Source organism: Pipistrellus kuhlii, unplaced genomic scaffold, assembly GCF_014108245.1.
Source record: "Pipistrellus kuhlii isolate mPipKuh1 unplaced genomic scaffold, mPipKuh1.p scaffold_m20_p_9, whole genome shotgun sequence".
In the NCBI taxonomy this organism is placed as follows: Eukaryota; Metazoa; Chordata; class Mammalia; order Chiroptera; family Vespertilionidae; genus Pipistrellus; species Pipistrellus kuhlii.
The window spans coordinates 3,305,933-3,330,949 of NW_023425595.1; the positions used below are offsets into that span (position 1 = coordinate 3,305,933).

Consider the following 25,017-nt stretch of genomic DNA (forward strand, 5'->3'; position numbering starts at 1 on the left):
CCTCAATGTGTTAAAAATATGTTTAAAATCCTTTTAAAGGGTCACAATGTCCAATAAATATAATTTGTGCCAATAATAATAGTTTAAATGTAGTGAATACTTCTATAAGGCCGGTACCTTTACATTTCTTCCACGAAACAGTCCCATGACATAGGTATTATCATTATTTCCGCTTCACATATATACGTTGTTAAAAGCAGAAAACAGAAAGATCAACGAAATCTCCATGGTCACAAAACCAGCAGGTTGTAGTATCAGGATCTGGGGGCCCTTGGGCCGTGGATCTTTCAAAACCAGCTCGTAAAGAGCCACAGAAAGAGCTAGCCCAATTCTTGGCACTTTAGTATGGGTTAATAAATAACAGTCCCCTTCCTCTCTTTGGAACCCAGTGTGCCCACTGGAACTCTCATTTGATAAATGCTGTCTCTCCACCTACCTCATCTGACATCTCAGCCAAACCCAAGGCAGGCTCTCAGAAAAATGCACAAAGGTTGCCTCCCTCTAGGTTCTGAGCCCCTAGGAGGCAGGAATGCAAACAGTCTTGGATGACAATGTCTGTTTGCTTAGGCTGACTGAGAATCCCCAGGCCTGGGAGAGCAAACAGGACCCTTCCCAGGGTCCCCTGGACACCCAGGCGGCCAGGTCCTGGGCAGCAATGCTCTGCCCTGACACCTTCCCTTGCAGGCAGCAGCGGGGACTGGGGAGGTCAGGGACACTTGGGAAGGAGCCAGACTGAAATAGACAAGCACACCTGCCGGGTGGGCTTGGCAAATCCAAATCCCTTGACAGCTCCAGAGAGAAACTCAGGGGGAGGCGGGGCCCAAGCTTGGGAAGTGAGGAAGGCCTCCTCCATCCTCCCCCTCCTTCCGGGGCTGCGGAGCCCCCGCGGGCACCGCAGGAAAGGGCCATTGCCACTTTAAATGACTCAGGAAGTGAAAGGAGGCCGCCTGACGGGGACACGGAAAGTGGAACCGGGGTGGCACGGCTCCGTGATCTCGGATCAGTGAGAGACCAAGCGGGCAGCGCGGGGGCCATCAGGGGCTCACTCGGGCCGCTGCACCGGAAGTGCCTGTGCCCCGAGGAAGCGCAGGGGGCGCCGGGGCCGGGGCGGGCGGGCAGGCCCTCTGCTCCTCGGCTGGCCGGGCTGCCCGGAGCTGGCGGCAGCAGCGCCCCAGCCCCAGCCCCTCTCCCAGATCCCACGCGGCCCAGGCGGCCAGCGCCTCCCTGGCACCGGATCGGCCATCTGCCCGGAGGAGGAGGACGACGTGAGGAGCCATAGCCCGAGCCAAGCGGCCATCTCCGGGGGGTGGGGTGGTGGGCCAGGCCTGGCCCTGTCACCGCTCCCGCATGGCCTCTGGAGTGGGCGCGGCCTTCGAGGAGCTGCCGCACGACGGCACGTGTGACCAGTGTGAGCCCGACGAGGCGCCGGGCGCCGAGGAAGTGTGCCGGGAATGCGGCTTCTGCTACTGCCGCCGCCACGCCGAGGGCCACCGGCTCCAGTTCCCCGGCCACCACCTGGCCCGGTACGTGCACGGTGCCGCCCCGGCCTGGGCCCCCCGAGGCCCCGGGGAAGGCCATGGCGACGATGGCAAGGCCGCTGTGCAGGCCAAGGTGGAGGAGGAGGAGGGCGACCTAGAGAGCCAGGCCGGGGAGGAGAGCGAGTCCCAGGGGGACAGTGACTCCGAAGAAGAAGAAGAAGAAGAGGAGAGCGAGATCTCGGAGGAAGAAAGCGAGGAGAGCGAGGAGGAAGAGAGCGAAGACGACAGCGAGGAGGACATGGAGGACGAGCAAGAGAGCGAGGCGGAGGAGGAGGACAACCGTGACGACGGGGAATCGGAGGCGGATGGGGAAACCGAGGCAGAGAGTGAATTTGACCCAGATATCGAGATGGAGGCAGAGAGAGTGGCCCAGAGGAGATGTCCGGACCACGGGCTGGATCTGAGCACCTACTGCCAGGAAGACAAGCAGCTCATCTGCGTCCTGTGTCCCGTCATCGGGGCCCACCAGGGCCACCAGCTCTCCACCCTGGACGAAGCCTTCGAAGAGCTCAGGGTGAGTATTGGGCATTCGGAGCAGAGGCCCGGAGGTCAGGGTACCTTGGCTTCAGCTCAGGTGGTGTCATTGGGGCCACATTCCCTTCGATCGTGTCCCTACAACGTTTCCCCTTCAGCTTGCTGGGCGTAGCTGGGAGCTTATTTGCCTTGTTGATGGAACTTATTAGGGAATCAGATGAGAGTTTTGGAAAAATAAAGAAAAATAACATGTCCTCACAAAATCTAGTAGACAGTTTCTGGGAAATTGGAAGTTCTCTGGTCTCTGGATTCCCAGGTAAAAAGCATGTGTTGGGAGTGTTGACCCCACGTAAGCCTGTTCCCATAGCATCACTGTTGTTGAGACTGGTGCCTTGACTTAGGGCTCTTGAATTTTGCCAAATGAAATCCTAGCAAGTAGTGTCAAAACTGCCCAAGGTTGGGGTTTTGATAATCACTTCGCGTGTGTCCTGAGTTCCTTCTGGGCTCTTCGTGTTTGATACTTGTTTGGAAGAGAGGATGAAAGGTTGGAGGCAAAATTGGGATGGGAATGGGGGCCTTCGGTCCTCCATCTTTTGTAAGAAGGCCTTTCTGAGCCCCTAGAATAGTGTTTGGAAAGTATGGACATTAATAAATACTTGCTGAATGGGTGAATTTGCAAATGACTTTCCTTTTATTTATATTGTGATGTATACAATCAATGAAACTACGGGCATTAACCAGGGAGGAATGTTTGAATGGAGTGATTAGTTTATTGATTGATTGATTGAGCAAGAGAGAAGGGAGAGAAACATCAATTTGTTGTTCTACTTACTCACCCATTCATTCATTGGTTGATGTATGTGCCCTGACTGCAGATGGAACTCAAAACCATGGTGTATCCAGCCACACACTGACCAACACTGCTACCCTGCCAGGGCTGGAGTGATCAGTTTATTAAGTGATTAGTTCATTAGTGAATGCTGTCATCTTATGATGACTTTTGATTCCATAAGTCACACTGCTGGCACTGAGATAACAAATACCTTGATAATGAAAATCCTTGCATTAAAATTTTCCTTATTCATTATAAAACGCACACTCAAAATATGTAAAAAATACACTCAGATTAAGAAATAGAATATTAGCAGTGTTAAAGCCCTGTGCCCTTTTCCAGTTGTAACCACTTTCCTTCACTTAAGTAACCATTATCCTGACTTTTCCAGTGATAATTTCCTTGCTTATTTTTATACTTTTACCACATATGTATGCATTCCTAAACTTACTTGGACTTGGCACAGTTGGTATAATATGTTATTGTGTTTGTAAGATTCATCTAGTAGGTGACTGTGGTTTGCCCATTTTCATAGTTGTATAGAATTTCATTTTATGAATATGCCACAAGTTACCTATTCTGTCAATAATAAATATTTGAGCCCAGCTGGCATGGCTCAGTGGTTGAATATGAACCTATGAATCAGGAGGTCATGATTGGATTCCCAGTGAAGGCACATGCCCAGCTTGTGGGGCTGAATCCTTAGTGTGGAGTGTGCCCATCTCTTTGATGTTTCTCTCTCTCTATTTCCCCCTCTTCCTTCCTCTCTGAAATCATTAAAAATGTATTTTAAAAATAATAACAACGAACATTTGATTTCCAGAGCTTCTGGCAGTTATAAATATTGGTATAAACAATCTTGTTCATGTCTCCCAGTGCACATCTACATACATTTAAGTGAAATATAAACTTAAGACTGTGATTATTGGGTCATAGACTATGAATAAAGGCTAAGCAATTGTTCCACTGGTAGCTATGATGCACACTGACCACCAGGGGGAAGATGCTCAATGCATAGGCATGGAAACATGGAACAGATAATGAATCTCAGAGGGAAGAGGGGAAGGGGAGGGAGGGAAGAGACTAACCAAATATCTTATTTGCATATTAGAGGCCCAGTGCATGAATTTGTGCACCAGTGGGGTCTCTTGGCCTGGCCTGTGCCCTCTTGCAATCCAGGACATCTTGGGGGATGTCAGGCTGCTGGTTTCGGCCCAATCCCTGCAGGCCAGGCTGAGGGACCCACTGGTGCACGAATCCATGCACTGGGCCTCTAGTCTTTAACATTACTAGATGCTGCCAAATAGTTTCCAAAGTGGTTGTACTAATTTGCATTGCCATGAAGAGTGCTTGAGAGATCTTTTTTTTTTTTTTTTTAATATATTTTATTGATTTTGTACAGAGAGGAAGGGAGAGAGATAGTTAGAAACACCGATGAGAGAGAGTCATCGATCAGCTGCCTCTTGCACACCCCCCACTGGGGATATGCCCGCAACCAAGGTACATGCCCTATGACAGGAATCAAACCCGGGACCCCTCAGTCCCCAAGCTGACGCTCTATCCATTGAGCCAAACCAGTCTCGGCGAGAGATCTTGCTCTGTATCCTCAGGAACAGTTGCTATTACAGAATTTTTAATTTTTGTCAATCTTGTGGATATGTAATATCTTCTTGTGGTTTAAATTTGCATTCCTCTGGCCACTGATGACTAAATATCTTGTATTCTTTTGAAGTGTCCATTCAGGTCATTTCTATTCGTTTATCAAGCTTTTTCTCATTAATTTATAGAAGTTTTACATATTTATTAATATTTCTGACTTCTTTGTTGTTTATTATATATATGGATTCCAAGTATCTTCTTATATACTCTGTTTTCTCTTTTTCTTTTTAAAAATTTGCGCCTTGAATCAAGTCCTTTATTTTAATGTAATGGAATTTTTATCAATAATTTCCTTTATTGTTAGTGCTTTTTGTGCTTTGTTCAACTTAGTATTGATTTTTGTGAAGTGGAGGTAGGGGCTCAATTTCATTCTCCTCTCCCACATATAGATAGCCAGCTGCTCTAGCAGCATTTATTGAAAAGCTTATCCTTTCTACACTGATCTGCAATGGTTACTTTGTACCATGCATTAATATGTGGTAGAGGAAGTTCTTCCACTTTGTTCTTCTTGGCGAGTGGCTTATCCAGTCTGGCCATTTACATTTCTTAGACTCACACTATAAAGTTATATAAATAAGCCTGCAGAATGTTTTCTGTATCATATTTAATTTATAAACCAATACATGAAGAATTAATATCATTACATGTTTTCTAATCTATTTATTTAAGTATTTTTATTGCCTTACAATAAAGTTTTACAATTTTGGGGGGAAAGATCTTCTACATCATTGAGAAAAATATTTCTGGTTACTTATAATTTTATAGAATTGCAAAAAAAAGTTTTTAATTTTTGTTTTCTAATTGTATATAGGAGTATGACTTTCATATATTTATCTTTATATTAAGGTATCTTCTTAAATTCCCTTATATATTATAGTAATTAATCTATAGGTTCATTCTATTTAGATGATAATGTTATTTGCAAAGAGGGACAGTTTTTATTTCTTTTTAATCCATATACTTGTTATTTTTTCTTGCCTTATTGGCACAGATAAGACCTCAAGTATAATGTTTAATATAAGAGATAGTGGTTATTCTGACTTTGTTCCTAATTGAGGGATCATTACATTTCACAAGTAATGTGATAGTTGTTTGTTTGTTTTTTGTTTACATATATATTTTTCCAGATTAAGAAAGTTCCCTTCTAGTTCTAATTTATTAAAGAGTTTTCTTTAATACTGACTGGACTCTAAGTTTTATCAAATATTTTTTCTGTATCTATTAGGTATACATGTGATTTTACACTTTAATTACATTAACCAATTTACTAATAAATTTAAAAATCAGTAATATATTTACATGTCTTAAAAACCTATCTTTCACATTTGCCCCTTTCACCTGGTTTCCTACTTTCATTAAAGTGTTTGCTTTATCTTTCAAGTCCTTCTTTTAGCAAATACCAGTATATGCATATATTAGTATATGGTCTTATTTTTATCCCTTTGTGTCATTATTATTGTACAATTAACTTAAACTTGTGTTTCTAGGGCAAAATCAACTTGGTCATGATGAAGTGTCCTTAAATTTTTGAGTTTGGTTTATTAATAATTTGTGTAGGTTTTTAATTTATATTTGTGGGAGAAATTTACTCAAGTTTCTTTTACTGTCCTCGTGAGATTTTACTATCCAGATTATGTTGGCTGCATACTATGAGTTAAGTTGTTTGCTTCTCACGTTTTCTTTTTCTTTCTCTTTTAATGCTCTGGAAGTGTTTGTATAAGATTGGAATATTTCTCCCTAGAATGATTGATAGTTGGCTACTTTGCAGTCTATGGGTTTGAGTCTTGTTACATAAAGAATGACCATGGAAGCCTTTTCTGGACTTGAAAAGACAGAGGGTTTGGGGAAGGGGAGAGAGAGAGGGAAGGACAGGAGAAAGAATTTTGTTTTGTTTTGTTTTGTATAGTATTTTTGGCTATGATTCCATTTAATGGTTATAGTTCTGCCCAAGTTGTCTGTTCCTTAGGTCAATTTTAATGTTATTTTCCCAAAAGTTGTTTATTCTATCTAAATTTCCAGATGTATTAGTATAAATATGTGAATTATATCCTATTATCTTTTGTTTATACTGCAGCTATCTTTATTTCTTTAAGAATAAAGTCAGCGTGTTCATGTGATGTTTTCAGTAGGCGAAGACTTTTTAGATCTCTCTCTGTTATTGTTTTTGATGGTGTTTTTGTTTATTGTTTTTTGTTCATTATGTTTGACAGCATAGCTTCTCATTGCCTTTAAAAAATTTTTTGTCAGGATTTCCCAAGTCTTGTCATGAAACTGTATTTGAAGGAGGATTTCAATTTGTTTCTGCTAACACTTGAAAGTATAACTTCTTTAGAGCCCCCTTAAACTAAATTGCTTGAGACCAAATTTTCAGGAAGTGTCTTCCAAAGTTTACAGCCTCCTGAAGAATTTTCTTTCATCCCAACCCAAGCCACCCGCCCCCAACCCATTTTGTTCAACTCCAAGGCAAAACTCCCACAGTCCCCTTTGGAGGGTCAGGTAGTGAGAAGTTTACTTTGGTTTGCCTTTACCTTTTGGCAGGGGTGGGAAGATTCCAAATCTATATGGAAAGGGTCTTATTTAAATGTCTCAAATGTCACAGGCTTTGCTTTCAGTTTCCTTCTGCTCACCTGCCTAACTTTCAACTCCTAATCAAATAAATGCTCAGCACAGTTTCTTTCAATCTGTAATGTTCCAAGTTCAAAAGCTGCTTCCTATACTCTGCTTATCTTACCATTAAAACAGTATTACTAGCAAAACTATAGACTTCATTAGAATTTTACTAATTTTTGCTCTGATGACTTCTGTATCAGAATCTTGTGGCCATGAAGAATGGATAGCACAAAACCTTTAGTCTTGATATGTGGAATAGAGATGAGAATGGAATGAGAGAAACACAGAACTCTGGCCCTGGTGTGTGTTTTTGTCTTTGGCATATGTGTATCAGTATGATTGGGATCAAGTCAGCATGGCATTGGGGGGAAAAAATCAACATTGATGCCCTTTTCAGGTATCAAAAATGAATCGAGAATTAAATGAAACCAACCAACCAAACATAATTCTCCAAATATACTAAAGGCTCAATCCATAATTTATGGCAAATAACTGTATGGACAATGACTCTGATGTACATTATTATGTGCTAGATTATTCTTGTTGAATATTTAATTATAAAACTCATTTTAGATGTGTCTAGCTAGATTTTTGGCAGGTAGCAGAGTAATCTGCTTTTAATTTAAATCGAATATTAGAGAAAAACATTCATTGTATGTAATATGTTGAAACTATAGCATGATAGTTAACTTAGTGTCAAAGACTGATATTTTTAAGTTAATTTTATTTATTAGAATAATTTTTAGTACTATGGTGAGATGTATGACCTATTGAGAATAATATTAAGCGGTTCCTGACATCAGAAACCTTATACATAGCCCTATAGGAAGGATACAAACAGTATGTTATGTAAACTCAGAGAAATTCATTTCTGCTGGAGGCATGGAATCAGGAAAGATTTCTTGGAGGTGATGGTGTTGGAGGTGCTTCTTCAAAGATAGGATTTTACTAGTAGATACAGACTATTAGGTAACCTTCTTCTGTGTTCCCATAACAACAGCTGGTATGCATTTATTGTAGCACTAAATGCAGTATACTATCTTTCCTGTGTGGGTGATAAACTCTGCTAGGGTTAGGGCTATATGTTATCCATCTTTGTGCTCCCAGCACCTGTTCCCAGGACCTGTTGGATAGTAGATATATATGAAATATTTGGTACATTTATGCTATGAAGTATAATCTACCTATTTCCAGGGCATCAAAGAGACAGTATTACATTATGATTTAGTATGTAAATGCTTACGTTAAGTTCAACTGCATCTAAAATAATGAAATAATTTGGAAAAATCCAAAATAACAGCAACTCAAACAAGATGCTTATTTCTCTCTTGTGTAAAAGAAGCCTGGATGGAGACAGTCTAAAGCTGGTATGTAGGAACGATGAGGTTATGAAGAATTTAGGCTCTTTCCAGGTCTGCCATCCTTATGATGTAACTAGAGGACCTGTGCACAAAATTGTGCATTGTGGGGTCCCCTCAACCCAGCCTACACCTTCTCCAATCCAGGACCCCTCAGGGGCTGTCCAACTGGTTAAGGCTAGATCCTTGGCATCGCACCTAAACTGGCGTTTTACATTCCTCTCACAATCCTGGACTTCTGGCTCCTAATCGCTCACCTGCCTGCTTGCCTGGTTGCCCCTAACTGCCTCCTCTGCTGACCTGATTGCCCCTCACTACCTCTGCATGCCGGCCTGATCACCCCTAACTGCTTCCCCTGCTAGCCTGGTTACCCCTAACTGCCCCTGCTGCTGGCGAGGTTGCCCCCAACTGCATCCTCCCTGCCGGCCTGGTCACTCCTAACTGCCCCCCCCCCTCATTGGCCTGGTTACCCCTTACTGCCCCCCATTCCTGCCTGGTCACCCCCAACTGCCCTACCCCCACTAGCCTGGTCACCCCTCACAGCCCCCCCACCAGCCTGGTTGCACCATGCAGCCTACTGTTCAGTTATTTGGTTGTTCCTCACTAACCCTCCTGCTGATCTGGTCTTAGGCAGCCATCTTGTGAGGGTGTGATGGTCAATTTGCATATTACCTCTTTATTACATAAGATGGTTGCTGGGGGACCAGCCAGCACATTAAAGTTCAGAATAGCAGGCATAGGAAAATGAAGATTGCCTTATCTAGTTGCAAGGGGAGCTGGGAAACAATCTTTTCTCCAGGCCTAGCTAAAAGCTGTGTTCTGTTACTAAGGAATGGGAGAATGAATATGAATGATCCACAAGTCTTGTTTCAGTTAGCTACTTTGCAGTCTGTGGGTTTGAGTCCTATTCTGAGACTTATTAGCCATGTCATGTTGGATAATTCACTCTCAGAATCATAGTTTCTTCATATGTAACATGAGTACCAAAATTGTTTCTCTTCATTGGTTATATAGTCATGGACAAACATGATCATACATGTGAAGAGCACAATGTTTGTGATATAATAAGCCCTCAGCAGTTGGTGGCTCTTATTCTTATTACTGTTAGAGAGCCATCTGAGGTTCTATTCTGAGTTCAATGCCAGACCAGTTAGTCTGGCAGCAATAGAAGTTTTGGATACTGAGTTTCTTTGGGTGAAAGCTATTCAGCCCCCTCTCCTTCTGCTCCTTCTGCCTTCTCTACTCTGGTGGGCAGATAGGCTGGTGAAAAACTGGTCTTCAGAGAAGAGGCTGCTGTATATTTCAGTGTCCTGCTGGTGCCTCATGCACTAGCTAACCAAAACACAGCTGGTAAGCCTAATTTTAGGTTCACAAGTCTTGCTGGCTGTCCTCTTTAAATTCTGTTTTACATTCTGAACTGCTGGAAATTTTTATAGAAGCAGAGGGGAGGCAGGGGCAATATTCCCTTTACGTTCTGGTTAGAAAATAGCCTCCATTTTCTTTCCTTAGGCAATCATGGGGAGAAATGTTAAAGGCATCCCTACTGTTCTCCACTCTGTACTTTGGGTCTGTGTGAACCCTGGTGGGATGTAACCTGTGTTGAGTAGTAAACTCTGATTTAATGTGTGTGAAGAGTGAAAATGCTAACCTTTAACTGAGGTTATAAAACTAAGAGTCAGAAAACTCTTGTTTGCTGTTGAATTTTGAGATCCCAAAAATGAAAATCTCCCTCTCCCTCTCTCTCTCTCTCTCTCTCTCTCTCTCTCTCTCTCTCTCTCTCTCTCTCTCTATATATATATATATATATATATATATATATATATATATATACATATATATATATATATATATACACACACACACACACATATATATATATAGAGCCTAAGTAACTTTACAACAGGTTGACTGAACGGTTGGTTAACTAGTCACTATGATGCGCACTGAACACCAGAGGGTAGACCTTCAATGCAGGAGCTTTCCCTGGTGGTCAGTGCATTCCCACAGCCAACTTCCCATGGCCAGCCAACCCCCTGCAGTTCTTTTCCCTGGCCAACTGGCCACGATCTGTCCTGATTGGGACTGGGCGAGATGATTGGCCCCAATTGCCAGCCAGGTCGAGGGACCCCACCTGTGCATGAATTCGTGCACCAGGCCTCTAGTAGTAGTGATAACAGTTATTGAGTGTTTTTAGGTCAGGTGCTTTTCATTTATTTTTTTCATTTGATCTCAATAAAGTTCCCACAGTCAACATTGTTATTATGATTCTCATTTACAGATGAGGAAATGGATATTTAAAGAGGTTAAGATTTGCAGATGGTCACTTAGCTAATAAGTGGAAGGACTAGGATATGAATCTAGGTCTGATCCCCAAATACATGCTCTTTCCACCATCCCATTTTCCCTCTATTCTTAGTTATTTCGACTTACATTTAACCTCTCTAAATTGTACACACACACACACACACTCCTGATGTATGAAGGCTTTTAATGTATACACACTTTTTGAATATTCTAAAACTAGTCTGTTCCTTCTATCTGAAATTTTCTTTCTGGAAATTTTATAGAATATTTTGATTGTAATAGATTGTTTTGTTTATTTTTTTCCATTCAACACTTCTATAGAGCAGTAGTTGGTATTTAGTAGACAGTCACTCAACATATTGTTATTCAATTAATAATAACAATTACAATAACAATGTATTATTGAAAAATGTACAATTATTGAAAATGTATTATGTGCCAGGTTCTGTACTGTAAACTTTCTACATATTAGCTCATTAAATTTTACCACAATTCTTTGAAGTAGAGTATTAAGATATTCTTATATATTATTTGAATTTAGTGCAATAATTGTTTTTACAATACTTTGATTTATTTATTCAATTATGTGAAGTACTTTGGGCAGTATGGAATTTAACAATGAACAATCCTAAGTCCCAGGTCTCATGGAGTTTATATTACATGAGTAAAATAGGTGTAAGCAAGTTAGGTAATAAATAATATTTCAAATAAGGATAAGTATTATGAATAACAAACTAGATTAAGGAAAGAGAGTGGCTGGGATGGGGAAATTAGTACGAGGTTGTTTAAGATCTGAGAAGGACTTTTTTGAGGAAGTGACCTGGTTATAGTTAGAGCCAGTGATGGGAAGATCTGAGTGCATAATAGTCCCAGTGGAGGAAACAATGAGTATAGAAGATGTGAGATGAAATAAGCTTATTATTTGATTCCTTAGGGGGACTTCTGATATATTGTCTCACAATCCTTTTCGACTATTTCTCTGAAACAAAACCTATTTATAAAAATGACAGAAAGTTGGGTTAATTTTTTTTAAGTATGGTACCAACATAAGGCCAGTGGGATAGAAAAACACAAAACAGGCAGCCAATATTCTTTCTGAACTTAACATCCTCTGAATCTTTGTAATATTGATTCAATACTTAGGAGCCATTTAAGGATATTTAAGTGACTTACAGTTACATTTCTACTGACACAAGACTTTTCTTTTGGTGCCCAGATGGTTATTGGCACTCGACTGACTCCCATAATAGTACAGAGACTGGTTGTCAAGAAATAATGCTTGTTCTTATGCCGTGTTTACCTACCATATTGCACCTTTGTTTCTGCCCCTCACCTATTTTCAAAGGATGTTTACATTAGAATGAGCTATTTTATTTCTTTATTTTGGGGTGAATAAATAGATATGTGTTTGTGTGAGATATTCTAATCCTCTGTGAAGCAAGACATCTCAACTTTCTTGGTGTTCAAACAAGGACCTATAAAGGTAAAACAAACAAAAAACCTTCAGAGAAAGTTGCTCCCAGGGATAGCAACTTCAGATGTCTGCAGGGAGGAGAAGGTAATGTAAATGAGAGAAGCAAGCCAGGGTAACCATGACAAATTGGAGAGCGCTTGTCTGGGCTAAAGTGATAGTTGCTGTTCAGCTTCAGCTAATTGCTGCTATGTGGGAATGGGAGCCCAGTACAATCATACCTCAGATTTTCAAAAGAAGCTAGAACATTTTATTGTTATGTAATATCTCCTGATTTTTAAATCAGCAACTAATTTAAAAATTCCCATTATACTGTGTGGGACAACACTCTGAAGGCCTAACAGTCCTGTAGGCTGCAGGCTGTGTATACCTAGGTTCTGATTTGTCCCCTTCCCCTCATTTACAGTTGGAGAAACAAACCCAGAGATATAAAGTGACTCATCCAAGCTCACATAGCAGTTAGTGGAGGAACCAGGAATAGAACTTGGATCTCCTTTCTCTTTGTGCAATATTCCTTTCTTTTCTTTAAAAAAAAAAGTATATATTTTACTGATTTTTTACAGAGAGGAGGAGAGAGGGATAGAGAGCTAGAAACGTCGATGAGAGAAAAACATAGCTGCCTCTTGCACACCCACTACCGGGGATGTGCCCACAACCAATGTACATGCCCTTGACTGGAATCGAACCTGGGACCTTTCAGTCCGCAGACCGACGCTCTACCACTGAGCCAAACCGGTTTTGGCATGTGCAATATTCCTTTCACTATGGGAAGGTTAAACTTTTGGGGGACTCTAAGGAAAGCTAAATCCCTTTTCCTAGAAAAGTGCATGTACATTTCACATTTTGCATATAGTTTTGGGGATTTCAAACTGCCTGAAATCCATACATGAACACCAGGTAAAGAACTCTCTCTCTTTCTAGTACCTGCTGGTTCATATGTATTCCAGTGCAAATGGAATAGAGTCACAGTATTTATACTTGGGCAAAGCACTCGAAGAAGCTGTAGGTTTGTCCTTCCTTTTCTCCTCCCTCTTCCTACTACTATTTCTGATACCATTCCCTCAAATCATTGCTCTTTTAATTTTTTTACATACATATATACTTCACCCATAGAAAATAAGAGTTTTGTGTTTTTATAAAAAATGAACATAGCATTTTGCAAGTTTAATTCAACATTATGTCTTGTCTCATATTCAGATACATAGAGATTACTTAATTTTGATTTGCTGTATCATATTTTATAGTTGGTTAATTCTGTAATTTATGTAGCCACCCCCTATTTTTTATCTATTATCCTCACCCAAGGATATATTTTCATTGATTTTTAGAGAGAGGGAAAGACAGAAATATCAATGTGAGAAAAACACATGGATTAGTTGCTTCTTGCAGGAGCCCCAGCCAGGGCCTGGGTCAGGGAGAAGCCAGCAACTTCCGGTCTAGGAAGGTGCATGCCCTTGACAGGACTTGAACCCAGGACCCTTCGATCTGCAGGTCTGCACTCTATTCACTGAGCCAGTCTGCTAGGGCAAATCAACTGCTATTGATGGATACTTAGAATGTTTTCAATTTTTCAGTATTATAAACAGTGCTGCAATAAATATTTTTGTGCATGCCTTCTAGACACATGTGACATTATTTCTCAAACGGTAAAAGAGAGAAATGGATTTGCTAGGCATGTGACTTCAAAGTAGCTTGATCATTTTATATCAGCAACATATGAAAGTCCCTAGTTTCCCCAGAGTCCGGCATCATTTGATATTATCAAATCAAAACTATTTTCAATATAATGGATGAGACATATGCTGATTAAGTAATTTGAGCTTTTTAAAACATCTTTTCATATGTTTATTAGCCATTTGACATTTCTATAATGTTCATACCCTTTGTTGGGATTTTTTTTTGGGCCCATTTGTCTTTTTCTTATTTATAGGAAAACCGTAGGTATTTTCTTGTGTGTTCTTGATGCCAAGCTCTTCTGTTGTATTTTTACTCTTTCTCATTTGGACCTTTCTAATCCTAGTTTTGTTGTTTACTAGCTCTATAATTTTGGGAACATTATTTGCCTTCCACAGAACCATTTCCCTCCATTATGAAGTGAGAATATACTAAGAAGTATTGTTACTATGAAATGCCAGTGAAGGAGTGTCTGCAGTTTGGGTGTTCCTGCAGGCATTTCTTTTTCTTTTTTTTATTTCTACCAGCCATTTTCTCAAATATAAAGTGAAAATATAATACTTTTTAGGTTTATTGTGAAATATCAATAGAAAATCATATGAAAGTGCATTAGAGAGTAAAGAATATGTCTTTACACATAATGTATTTTTGTTTTTTCTTGGTGTTATGACTCATCCCTAAGAGCTGGCTTTTGTGAAGCATCCCACATCCCACATCTCTACCGATGGATCAGACTTGAGGAGTAGGCAGGGTGTCACAACATAGCACTTGTCTCTTTTTATTCTACCCTCTTGTAGGGGAGGAAAGAGGTGCATAAACAAGATGTGCTCACATTGAATTCCATGTTCTTGGAATGCGTTGTGTGGGATGGAGGTGAAGAAGACCAGTATCAGGAGGATTGGATTTCTTTGCCTCTCACAGTACCTGCCCCAAGAATTGACAGAGTAGAATCTGCCCATTTGTGGAACCAAATGTGCACAAGGTTAGAATTAGCTTGCCTTTTGTTACTATTCTGGTCATCTTCTCAGTTTGAGCACAGGTTTCAGAGGCAGCTGTTCTATTTCCCCAGGGTAGGGAAGTATAAGAAAAATCTCCTGTTCCCATTCCCTTCTGTCTTATTGCAAACAAATAATTGACTAAAACCTGATAACATCCTGGGGCACTCTACTCAAAAGCACCTTAGACCTAGACAATCCTTTGCCCTTCCCTATGTCCCATGCTTTAGAGGACGCTTCTTTGGCCATATTCATCTCCTTCTAGACCCCTCTCCGAATTCCAAGGATCTAAGAATTACCTGATGAATTGCATTGAACCTACTTCCGGGACCTGCAGAACCTCTTTCTAAATTCATCCTCTCAAAGATGGATCAAGCCATTAGACCCACCCCTGATATGTGCTAGCCAAGGTCAGGGTGGTCAAGGACAACTACTTGAGAGGGATGTTCCCAGAACGTAAGTGTACTAGTTTGAATGTGTCTAAGGCTTCGTAAGGAAAGGACTTCGGGAAAGGACTGGGGTGTGGAAAGAGAAAGATGGTGGACTGGGGGGGCCAGGGTCCTCCATTTGTACTCTAGCCCGGCCCTGCAGTTGTCAGGAAGAGGTCTGCCCAGGGGAGCCTCTCCCTTCTGACCAATTGCTTATTTTATGGGCTAAAAAATGCCACAGGGAAAGGTTTTTCACCACCCAGGTAGAGACTGAGTATAGCTGGCTCAGTATAGACCCCAATTGAGCTTTGAGAGGAATCTTCAAAGAGAGTGGGGTGGGGAGGTGGAATGGTGGATATCCTGAAGGAAGAGTCTCTGTACCTCCCCTCTCTGTCCCCTGGGCAGGCAGTGCTGCTGATGCTTTGTTAAAAGGAGAAAGGATTCTGCTGACACACTGTATTTTTATGAAAGAAGGCTAAGGGTTCCCTTATCTCTCCGCACAAGGCACATCTGCCTGCAAACAGGCTGTCTGCTTCTTAGGGATTCCTTCATCGTTCTGTTTCCTTTCTGAATCTTTTAAGGCACAGTTTCACACATTCCTGTCTGTGCTCTAGAGCCAGGGGGAAAGTCATAATATATCAGGGTTCTTGCTGAGGAGCTTAAAATGGACTCTGGCAGCTGGGATGTGAGAGAAGAGAGCTTTCCAGGGACAAGTGACCTGCTTGTTCAGCCAATGAGAAACAGGTTAGAGGAATGGTATCACCAGACGGGCTTTATTGTCTGATCATCTCATAAATGCAAGGTTGTGTCTGTCCCCTTCACCCGTTTTTAGATTCTTTGTGTCTCCCCCACTCTCTGGTATGTGACCTCCAGATTCCTTTCCCAGTTGTCTACTGTGATGCCACAGAAGTTAAAGATTTAAATTGGAGAAGAAATTTGGAGAGTTGTAAATCATCATTTTAAATATCATATTATTAAATTTTAGGACCACGGCTGAAATGGGAATGTCCACTAAGCTGTGGGAGTGCACATCTAAAGCGGTATCTGCCTTAGTCACCTTACATCAGATTGTTTCTATATAGGTTTGGGAGAGAAAGGAAATGGGGAAAAAAGATTTAGCCTGTAGTCTATTTTAATCTGTATGATGGGTATCTACAAAGTACATATTTCCTGTTTTGGAGGGATTGGAGTTGGTTCTGCATATTTGACAAATATCACCGATTCAGAGGACAATTTTAAGGAACAGATATTTATATTATTTATATTGTACTTCTTTATTGTTCCCCCTGCTCCATAAAAATGGTAACCTTTTTACTTCTTCACGTTTCATTTTTGTCACTACCCGTGTTTCCTCGAAAATAAGACATCCTCCGAAAATAAGACCTAGTGCATGGAAGGATAAGACATCCCCTGAAAATAAGACCTAGCGCAACTTTTGGAGAAAAAATTAATATAAGACACTGTCTTATTTTTGGGGAAACAGGGTAGTAAAATGAGGGTGATGATTCTACCCTATCCCTTAGAGGAGTTGAGATTAGAAAATAAAACTAATTCATGTGGTTTTAGATTGTGCTGTATACATGTATTATTATTGGGACATGAATGTCTTAAGTTTGTATGTTCATTCTTTTATTCAGCAGACATTTTTAAATACCTTCTTGATGCTGGGCACAGATACAGAGATAAAAAAATGTGGTGCTTACCCTTCAGGAATTTAAAAATTGTGAGGGAGACAGACAATAATTTAAAGTCTCATACATCTATTGCATTTACCATGTATCAGGGTCTGTTCTGAGCATCTTGATAAGTATTAGCTAATTTAATCTTACTAGAACCTTTATGAACTAGATATTGTGTTTAACTTAATGTTACAGATAAGAGAGAGGCTAAGTGACTTGCCTAAGGTCATGCACTAGTGCTAGAATTGGGACTTGAATTTTTGGCTCTAGATTCTACTAGTATGCTCTAAATCTGTGCTAATTCAGCAGTCACTAGCCAAATATGGCTTTGGAGCACTCAGAATATGGCTAGTCCAAGTTGAATTGGGCTGTAGGTATGAAGTACACTCTAGATTTCAAAGACCTAGTATGAAAAAAAAATATTTGAATACCTCACGTTGAAATTGCATGTTGCAATGATGATATTTTGTATATACTGAGTTAAGTTAAATATATTAAACTTAATTTCACTTTATTTTTGTGGCTACTAGAAAACTTAAAATTACATGCATGGCTTGTATTTGTGGCTTACATTACATTTTTATTGGAATAACGGTAGTAGTAAGTGACATTTATTGAGCACTTACTGTGTGCCACATACTGTGTTAATACCTTTACAAACACTGTGTCAATTAAGCCTCCAAATAGGTCTATTCATTATCCCCATTTTATGGAAGGAGAAGGTTTTGGGAAGGTCAATAATTTGCCAGAGGTTAGTCAACTAGTTAATGGCAGACCCCAAATGTGAAACCATTGATGTCTGACTGAAAATACCTGTACTCAACTAGCACACTGTAATACCATTGCCAATGATATTTCGGGGCATTTTCTTTGAGTTTGTTTTTCTAAGAATGTTTTATATTACATACTTCAGTATTTAGTGTGTAGAAGTTTAAAATAAAAATCACTAGGTCATTAAATAGACATCTCAGAAGGAAATCTCTTTTGCAGAGCCCAGCCCTAAGTGAGCACCGGCACAGCTGAGCACTGAGATGAAGCAGCGAGTCAGCCTGTACACATTGCATTTAATTTTCATTCCAGGTCACTGGGCAATGTGTGTCCCGGCCCTCTTTATCCTTAGAGAAGAGGAAGAGGGACAACACAGCTCCCCTTAGTTGTTTCATTTTCTTGGCTGAGAAAAAAAATTGCTTTCCATTTCATTGTCCCATGAAATGCTGATGGTGTTTGAGAGCACAACAAAATGCTGTCTAATGACCCCACTTTTCTTTTTTCTAGAGCAAAGACTCTGGCGGATTAAAAGCGGCTATGATAGAATTGGTGGAAAGGTTAAAGTTCAAGAGCTCAGACCCTAAAGTAAGTATGTTTTTGAATTTATTGACTATTAATACGCCAAGTACGGGGATATTCCACTTTTTGGAAGTTCACTTTACCCTACTTTGCTTTTTATGAAAGACCTGCCTTAGTACCTGTTTTCACTAACTGAAAGAAATCTGGAGCGAATTTTCGCTTTTATCACTTTTATGAAGAAAAGTGAAAATAGCCTTCAGCCTCTGTTTTGCAAGGAGCTGTTAGAGGCAGCACAACCCCAAGGAACAAGTGGCCCTGCCAAGCTCCTTCCTGAAGAGTTACACTCAGCATCCCAGTACCCACCGCTATAGCTTTGACTGTGTCTGTGAGCCTCTGTGTTTTATCTCCATTTATTTTGTGCATCTGTTAGCAAGATGTGTCCTAAGATATCAGAAAAGCCTCAGAGAGCTCCTAAGGGTGTTTCACTTAGCGTAAAACTGGTAAATAAGCATATTTAGTGTGATTTGGTACGTGATTTTTGGGGTTCTGGAAACACTAAGAATATTTTCCATATAAATGAATGGTAAATGTATCTTTGTGTTACGCCATTTCAGCTTACAAAAGTTTCATAGCGCCCTGACTAGTTAGGCTCAGTGGATAGAGCATTGGCCTGCAGACTGAAAGGTCCCAGGTTCAATTCTAGTCAAGGGCTTGTACCTTGGTTGCGGGCACATCCTCAGTGGGAAGTGTGCAGGAGGCAGCTGATTGATGTTTCTCTCCCATCGATGTTTCTGACTCTATCTTCCTCTCTGTAAAAAAAATCAATAATATATATATATATATTTTTAAAGTTTCATAGGAACAGGGAAACCTGTATTTCATTCTCTTTGAATTAAGTTGGAGGGATGTTAACAATCATATATCAGAACACTGCATCAAGCCCAGCTGGCATGGTTCAGGAGTTGAGCATGGATTTATGAACCCAGTTGGGCACATATCTGTGTTGTATAATAAATTCGATTCCCATGCAGGAGGCAGCTGGTCAATGATTGTCTCTCATCATTGATGTTTCTATCTCTCTCTCCCTCTTCCTTTCTCTCTGAAATCAATAAAAATATATTTGAGAGAGAAAAAAAGAAGACTACATCAAGATCTAATTAAGTCTGCCCATCAAAATAAGTGTGCTAATATGCTTAGAGATAAGTCATCTATTTTCCCTTTCTGTACTTTCTGGCTTACTAGAACAATACATAATCAATTAACTGTTTTCTTTGAACTGCAGACAAGTGCATTTTTAATTTTCCTTTACTAAGTCTTTGAGACTATTGTTTTCTGTGTCCATTAAACTCGGCCAAAAGCATCTGAGATACTGATCAGCTTAATGCTGGGGACTGGAACAGGCTCCAGACCCATCCAGTTGGTGTTCAGCATTAGCATTTTGTCTCTCCCCAACTTACAGGAGCCAGCTGTTATTGCGAATGCTTTTGTCCTCATGACCTGGAGTCTGGTCTGGGAAATGGTTTAAATTTCCCAGCTTTCTTTGCAAGATGCTGGGGCTGTGGGACTGATATTCTGGGAGTTGCCATACTCGGGTGGGGGTGGACTGGGAACTGAACATGCTGGAGGGGTTATGACTAACACAGCCTCTCTTCTCCTACCCTGACACTCACTGTGGCACTACCTGGCAGGGGTGCCAGCTGGCTCAGCCTGAGAGTCAGAGCCGCTCACAGTTAAATTGGGAAAGGAGCATGATTGTTTGACTTTTCATATCTCCTTTTCTCCTTTCATTTAAAGTTCTTTATAAGTGGAATAAGACTAGCATTTCTTGAACACAAACTGAGAGCCAGGCACTGTGGCTTACATATTTTAAAAAAAAAACAATGGTAAAATATACATAATGAAATTTACCCTTTTAACTGTTTTTGTGTGTACAGTTCAGTGGCATTAAGTGCATTCACACTGTTGTGTGACTATGATTACTGTCCACCTCCAGAACTTTAAAATGTACCCCTTAAACGCTACCTCATTATTCCATCTTCCTTCTTTCATACTTGTGATCACTTTAGCAACTCTATAAAGTAGTTTATTATTCCCATATTATTGAAAAGGACACTGAGGATCAGAGAGGTGGGGTCATTTGCCCAAATCTAGTATAATTTAGAGCTGGATTCAAACTCTGACTCCAGGCCTGTGCTTTATCTTTTATGTTATGCTGCAGACCAAGTCTCCATCTCCTTGCTACCATATGTTCACGTTGTGCCTCTGTTTTCCTTCTCTCAAATACTGTATGAAGCAGACTCATAGAAAATGACACACTCTTCAAAAGTGGGCCGCAGTCACCAATCACAGGACAATTTTCTCTTCATACAGCATTGAAAGTATTGGGACATTGGTAATTTTTTGTCTTCTGGTGTGGTTAGAGTTCCAGGGGCAACAAATTTCAATTTTCTTAGCTCATTGCAAAAAGATCTCTGGTATAAGTAGTTTTCCTTTAGTGAAGATGAATCAATTAATTATTCAAGACCACTGGAAGCTGTTTTTTTTTTTTTTTTTTTTTTTTTTTTTTACCAAGTTGCTCTGGTTTCTGGGACAACAGCTCTACTGTATGTTTTGTTTCTGCCACATCCACATGCTTTTAGGCAGTGAGATGGAGAGGATATGTACAATTACACTTGAGTGGCTTCTGTACATGATGATGAATACAGGTAAAGTGCTTTGGGATCCTCTATGAATATGCATAATACTTCTGATGGGAAACTTGCCAGAGGTGAAAGAATTGAGTGGTCCCTTGAGAGCAACCGTAGAAGCCTCAGGATTTTCCCATGATGCACCATAAGCTGAAGGATATTTGTTAGGACCTCCCTTGATCTTGGATATGTTTATACACACTCACCTCTCTTTTATTTTATCTTGCCATGGATTATTTTCCATGTTTTATTTTTAAGCCCCCTTTTAGTCTGTCATATGCATATGTTCTCTCTACCTGGAGCCAGCTTGAAGAAGGACTAGTCCGCAGCATGATATAATGATAGAATGACTGCCGCATCACAACATGGGGTGGTGGTGAAAAGTGGTACTTGAATACAGAATTTCTGCAACAAGGACAATTTCCCAGCAATAAATTGGTGTCTTCTAAGCAAGCCCTTAGGTTTTAAGTCTGTTCTGTTTTCCCTCCATCCCTTTTTAGAAGTTGTCCTGTTTAACTGAGGCAGAATCTCTCAGGCTTTCTGACCTGTCATTTCCTGGTACAGCAGCTTTCCCTAGAAGCACTGATTGAGTCATGGAGCACTGAGCACTATCTCTACCCCACTTCCTCTGGAACTCCCTAAAGCAGCACAGAGCTTGATTAGTCCAGACACTGAAGTCTCCTGGGACTGAGTTAATTTTTACCTGCAAATGTTGCCAGAGAGGAGTGAAGGGTGCTTAAACATTTTTTAAAAAATTTAAAAATAGTGTATACTTATAGATTAAAAACACAGATATCCATAAAGGAAAATTAATTTCCCCTAAGTTAACCACTTCAACAGTTTATTGCATAACCTACTAGACATTTCCATGTGGAAAAACACTTCTAACAATTTTTTAAATTACCTTTTACCTATAGTTTTATTACACAGAATATCTTAGACATGCTTCTTTGTCAATAATATAGACTTACTGAGATACCTAATTTTGTCCAAACTATTTATCAGACACCCCCTTTGCTTTTGGAGTAATAGTTCTTCAGCTTCAGTGTGCATGAAATCACCCCTCCGGAGGACTTATTAAAATACAAAGGGTTAAACTCAAACCCAGAGCTTCTGATTCAGTAGGCCTAGAGTGACTAGAGACTGCTGGACCTTGGCTATGTTCCTACTCTTATTTTGATTTGTTTCACTTTTTTATTTTTTATTTTTACAAATAGCTGAAGACCCCTAATCAATAAGTTGAAGTGATTTCAACTTTGAAAAAAATGAAATACATAAAAATCCAGGCTTAAAAAACAAATAAATTGAGCCAAGGTGGTAAAGGAATAGGGGACAGGGAAGACAAGTGGACTGAAGAGTCAGCTCAGAACACCTGAGAGGACAGAATCTCTTTAAATAGTCGTGTCCAACAGAGAAACAGCAAAGCCAAAAAGAGGGAGAGGTGTTCTGGTCATGATTGAAGTGGATGATCAAGGCCCAAGCAACTGTCCTAGAGTGGGCTGACTTATAAACCAGGGGAACAGCAGGAGACATCAAGTCTCAGACAGTAGAGGTGAACCTGAGGACAGGAATCGGGGCTGATGATGGCTGGTAAATAAGGCACAGGACAAAGGAAGTTGTGTGCATGCAGGTGGCTATGGCAAGCTCTGTTTCAAAGGGAGCATTCCTCCAAAAATCTAGGAGTTTGTATACAGTGGAAAGAGATTTTTCTTAATAACAATCAATGTTAGTTTACTTGGAAGTGGTTTTTTAATAATAAGACATCTTAATGTGTTTGACAGGATCCAGTTTGAAAATACCCTTTTCAGCCAAACTCTTCAGAAACATTTATTGCACAAAACAGGATTTTGTCTGTAGATTTCTTATAATTAGGATAGACTTTAGGGAAATTAAAAGATGCAATTAACCAGGGCGTGTGTGTGTGTGTGTGTGTGTGTGTGTGTGTTTAAGAAATTTAAAATATCCTGAGTTCTTTACAGCTTTCCTTTGTAGTGACTAGGCAGTTATTTTTCATAGTTTACTCAGAGGAAAGTGAAGCTTGGAAAACACATTGATTCTCTCAGAGAACATTGAACCAAAAGCATAACATGTTAAACTCATTCAAACTAACCTCTTATTATGTAGGCACTTTCTCTGTTACATACTGGTTGTTTTCTTTCCATCTAAGATATACTGCTCATTGTTTCCTCGAGCTAGCATGCTTGAAACAAACAGTTAAAAATACAGTTATGTGTCTCAAATTTATACTAATCTTATTAGAAGTTACTCTTTTAAAAAGTTGTTCAGCCTGGCTGGTGTTGCTCACTCAGTGGTTGAATATTGACCTATGTGAACCAGGAGGTCAGGGCGCATGCCTGGGTTGTGGGCTCTGTCCCCTGTATGGGGCATGCAGGAGGCAGCCAATCGGTGATTCACTCTCGTTACTGATATTTCCATCTCTCTCTTCCTCTCCTTTCCTCTCTGCTATCAATAAAAATATATTTGGAAGAAAACCTGAACCAAGTGGTTCACATTATTTTGTCTGACTGGAGTGGCATTAACATGCAATGTGGTTATACTAAGGCTGCCTAAAATATATCAGGTTTTTTCCTCATTTTCTCCAAATTCTAGAGGTGCTCATGTGGAAGTGTGAAGCCAAAGAGTTGTCTGGCAACATAGAATTAGTTTAATAGATCTGAGACTCTTTTTCTTATTTTGCTATTTTTATTTAGCATATACATGGCATTTTATAATTGCCAGTAAACTTTACAATCTTTTTTAATAGCCGCTATCACTGAAGTGGAACACAGCTCAGTTCTTCACTCTCCTGTGCTAATCAGACTTTATTAAAATGATAGATTTTGTATGTACAAAGAGTAATGAATATATGCAAAATCTAATTTAAATTCTTATTATTAGTGTCCTGTTATTCACCAGAGTCAAGCCAGGCCTGTCCCTGCCGCAAGACAGAAGCATTTAGGGAGGCAGTGTTTGTTCAACCAGCTGAAGCAGAGAATTCTAGTGCCTCAGTTGATTACCAAGTTGATTCATTCAGAAGTGTTTCTTTGGTTGGAGAGTTATTATGACTATCGGCCTATTTCTGTGCTTTTCATAAAAGAGAAGTAAATATCCTGTTTCCCCGAAAATAAGACAGTTTCTTATATATTAATTTTTGCTCCCAAAGATGCAAGGTCTTATTTTCAGGGGATGTCTTATTTTTCCATGAAGAAGAATATGGTATACATTTATTGTTAAATGAAAATAAAGGAAATTTATTACCTGTATACAGTATGGTAGTACGATAGTTGTCAACACAAACCAGACAAACTGAATCCTACAGTATCAAGAATTTACTCATTTATTCAATGACAATCATGTCATCATCATCTTCTGGAACATCATCATAACAGTCCAATTCCTGAATTTCCTGGTGAATTTCTTGTGACTCCATTTCTTTCAGAATCAGTGGACCAAATCTCTCATGTTTAGCAACAGCATTCTGAGACAGAGCCTAGGGGGGCCTTATTTTCAGGGGGATGCCTTATATTTCACTCAGAAGGAAACCTGTAAGTAGGTCTTATTTTCGGAGGATGTCTTATTTTGGGAGAAACACAGTAGTAATTTTGGAAGATGTGAATTGTGTTTATTTTATATCTGCATCTTCAAGCCCTTTTAGCATGGTACCTGGCACAGAGTAATAGATATGCATTATCTTATTACAATAACTCTATGGAAAGAAATGTCATTTTCCCTCTTTTAAGGAAGAGCAATCCAAGGCTTACAGGGGTTAACTAGCTTTCCAGTAAGTGGTGAGACAGGACTTAACTTCAGATTTCTCTTTCTCCAGGTTCTTCCCCATACGCTATAGTTGAGCACTTGGATGAGGAGCTCTATATATAGGCAAGTGCTCCAGTAGCTGCCCTTATTGCTGGAGGACACCGAATGGGAAAAATACCTGTGCTTTCTCAGCCTCTACCTAGGCTCTGAGGCATGGAACCCACACAGAAGCAAATGTGGCCCCCTTTTCTCCTCTGCAGACTCC

At 40.2% G+C, this 25,017-nt stretch overlaps 1 protein-coding gene across 3 annotated transcripts in view; it reads left to right on the forward strand.

The window, feature by feature from the left end:
- The first annotated feature begins 848 nt into the window (after positions 1-848).
- The window catches only part of TRIM44 (tripartite motif containing 44), a 78,677-nt gene continuing 54,508 nt past the window's right edge, over positions 849-25,017 (forward strand). Inside the window, exons 1-3 of one of the 3 annotated variants that reach the window (XM_036427098.2) lie at positions 853-1,689; positions 1,735-2,052; positions 18,298-18,375. In XM_036427098.2, coding sequence (XP_036282991.1) covers positions 1,348-1,689; positions 1,735-2,052; positions 18,298-18,375 — 738 coding nt within the window. In that variant the 5' untranslated portion in view covers positions 853-1,347. Of the gene's footprint in view, positions 2,053-18,297; positions 18,376-25,017 lie in introns of all 3 variants that reach the window. The other 2 variants (XM_036427097.2, XM_036427096.2) reach the window with 2 other exon arrangements.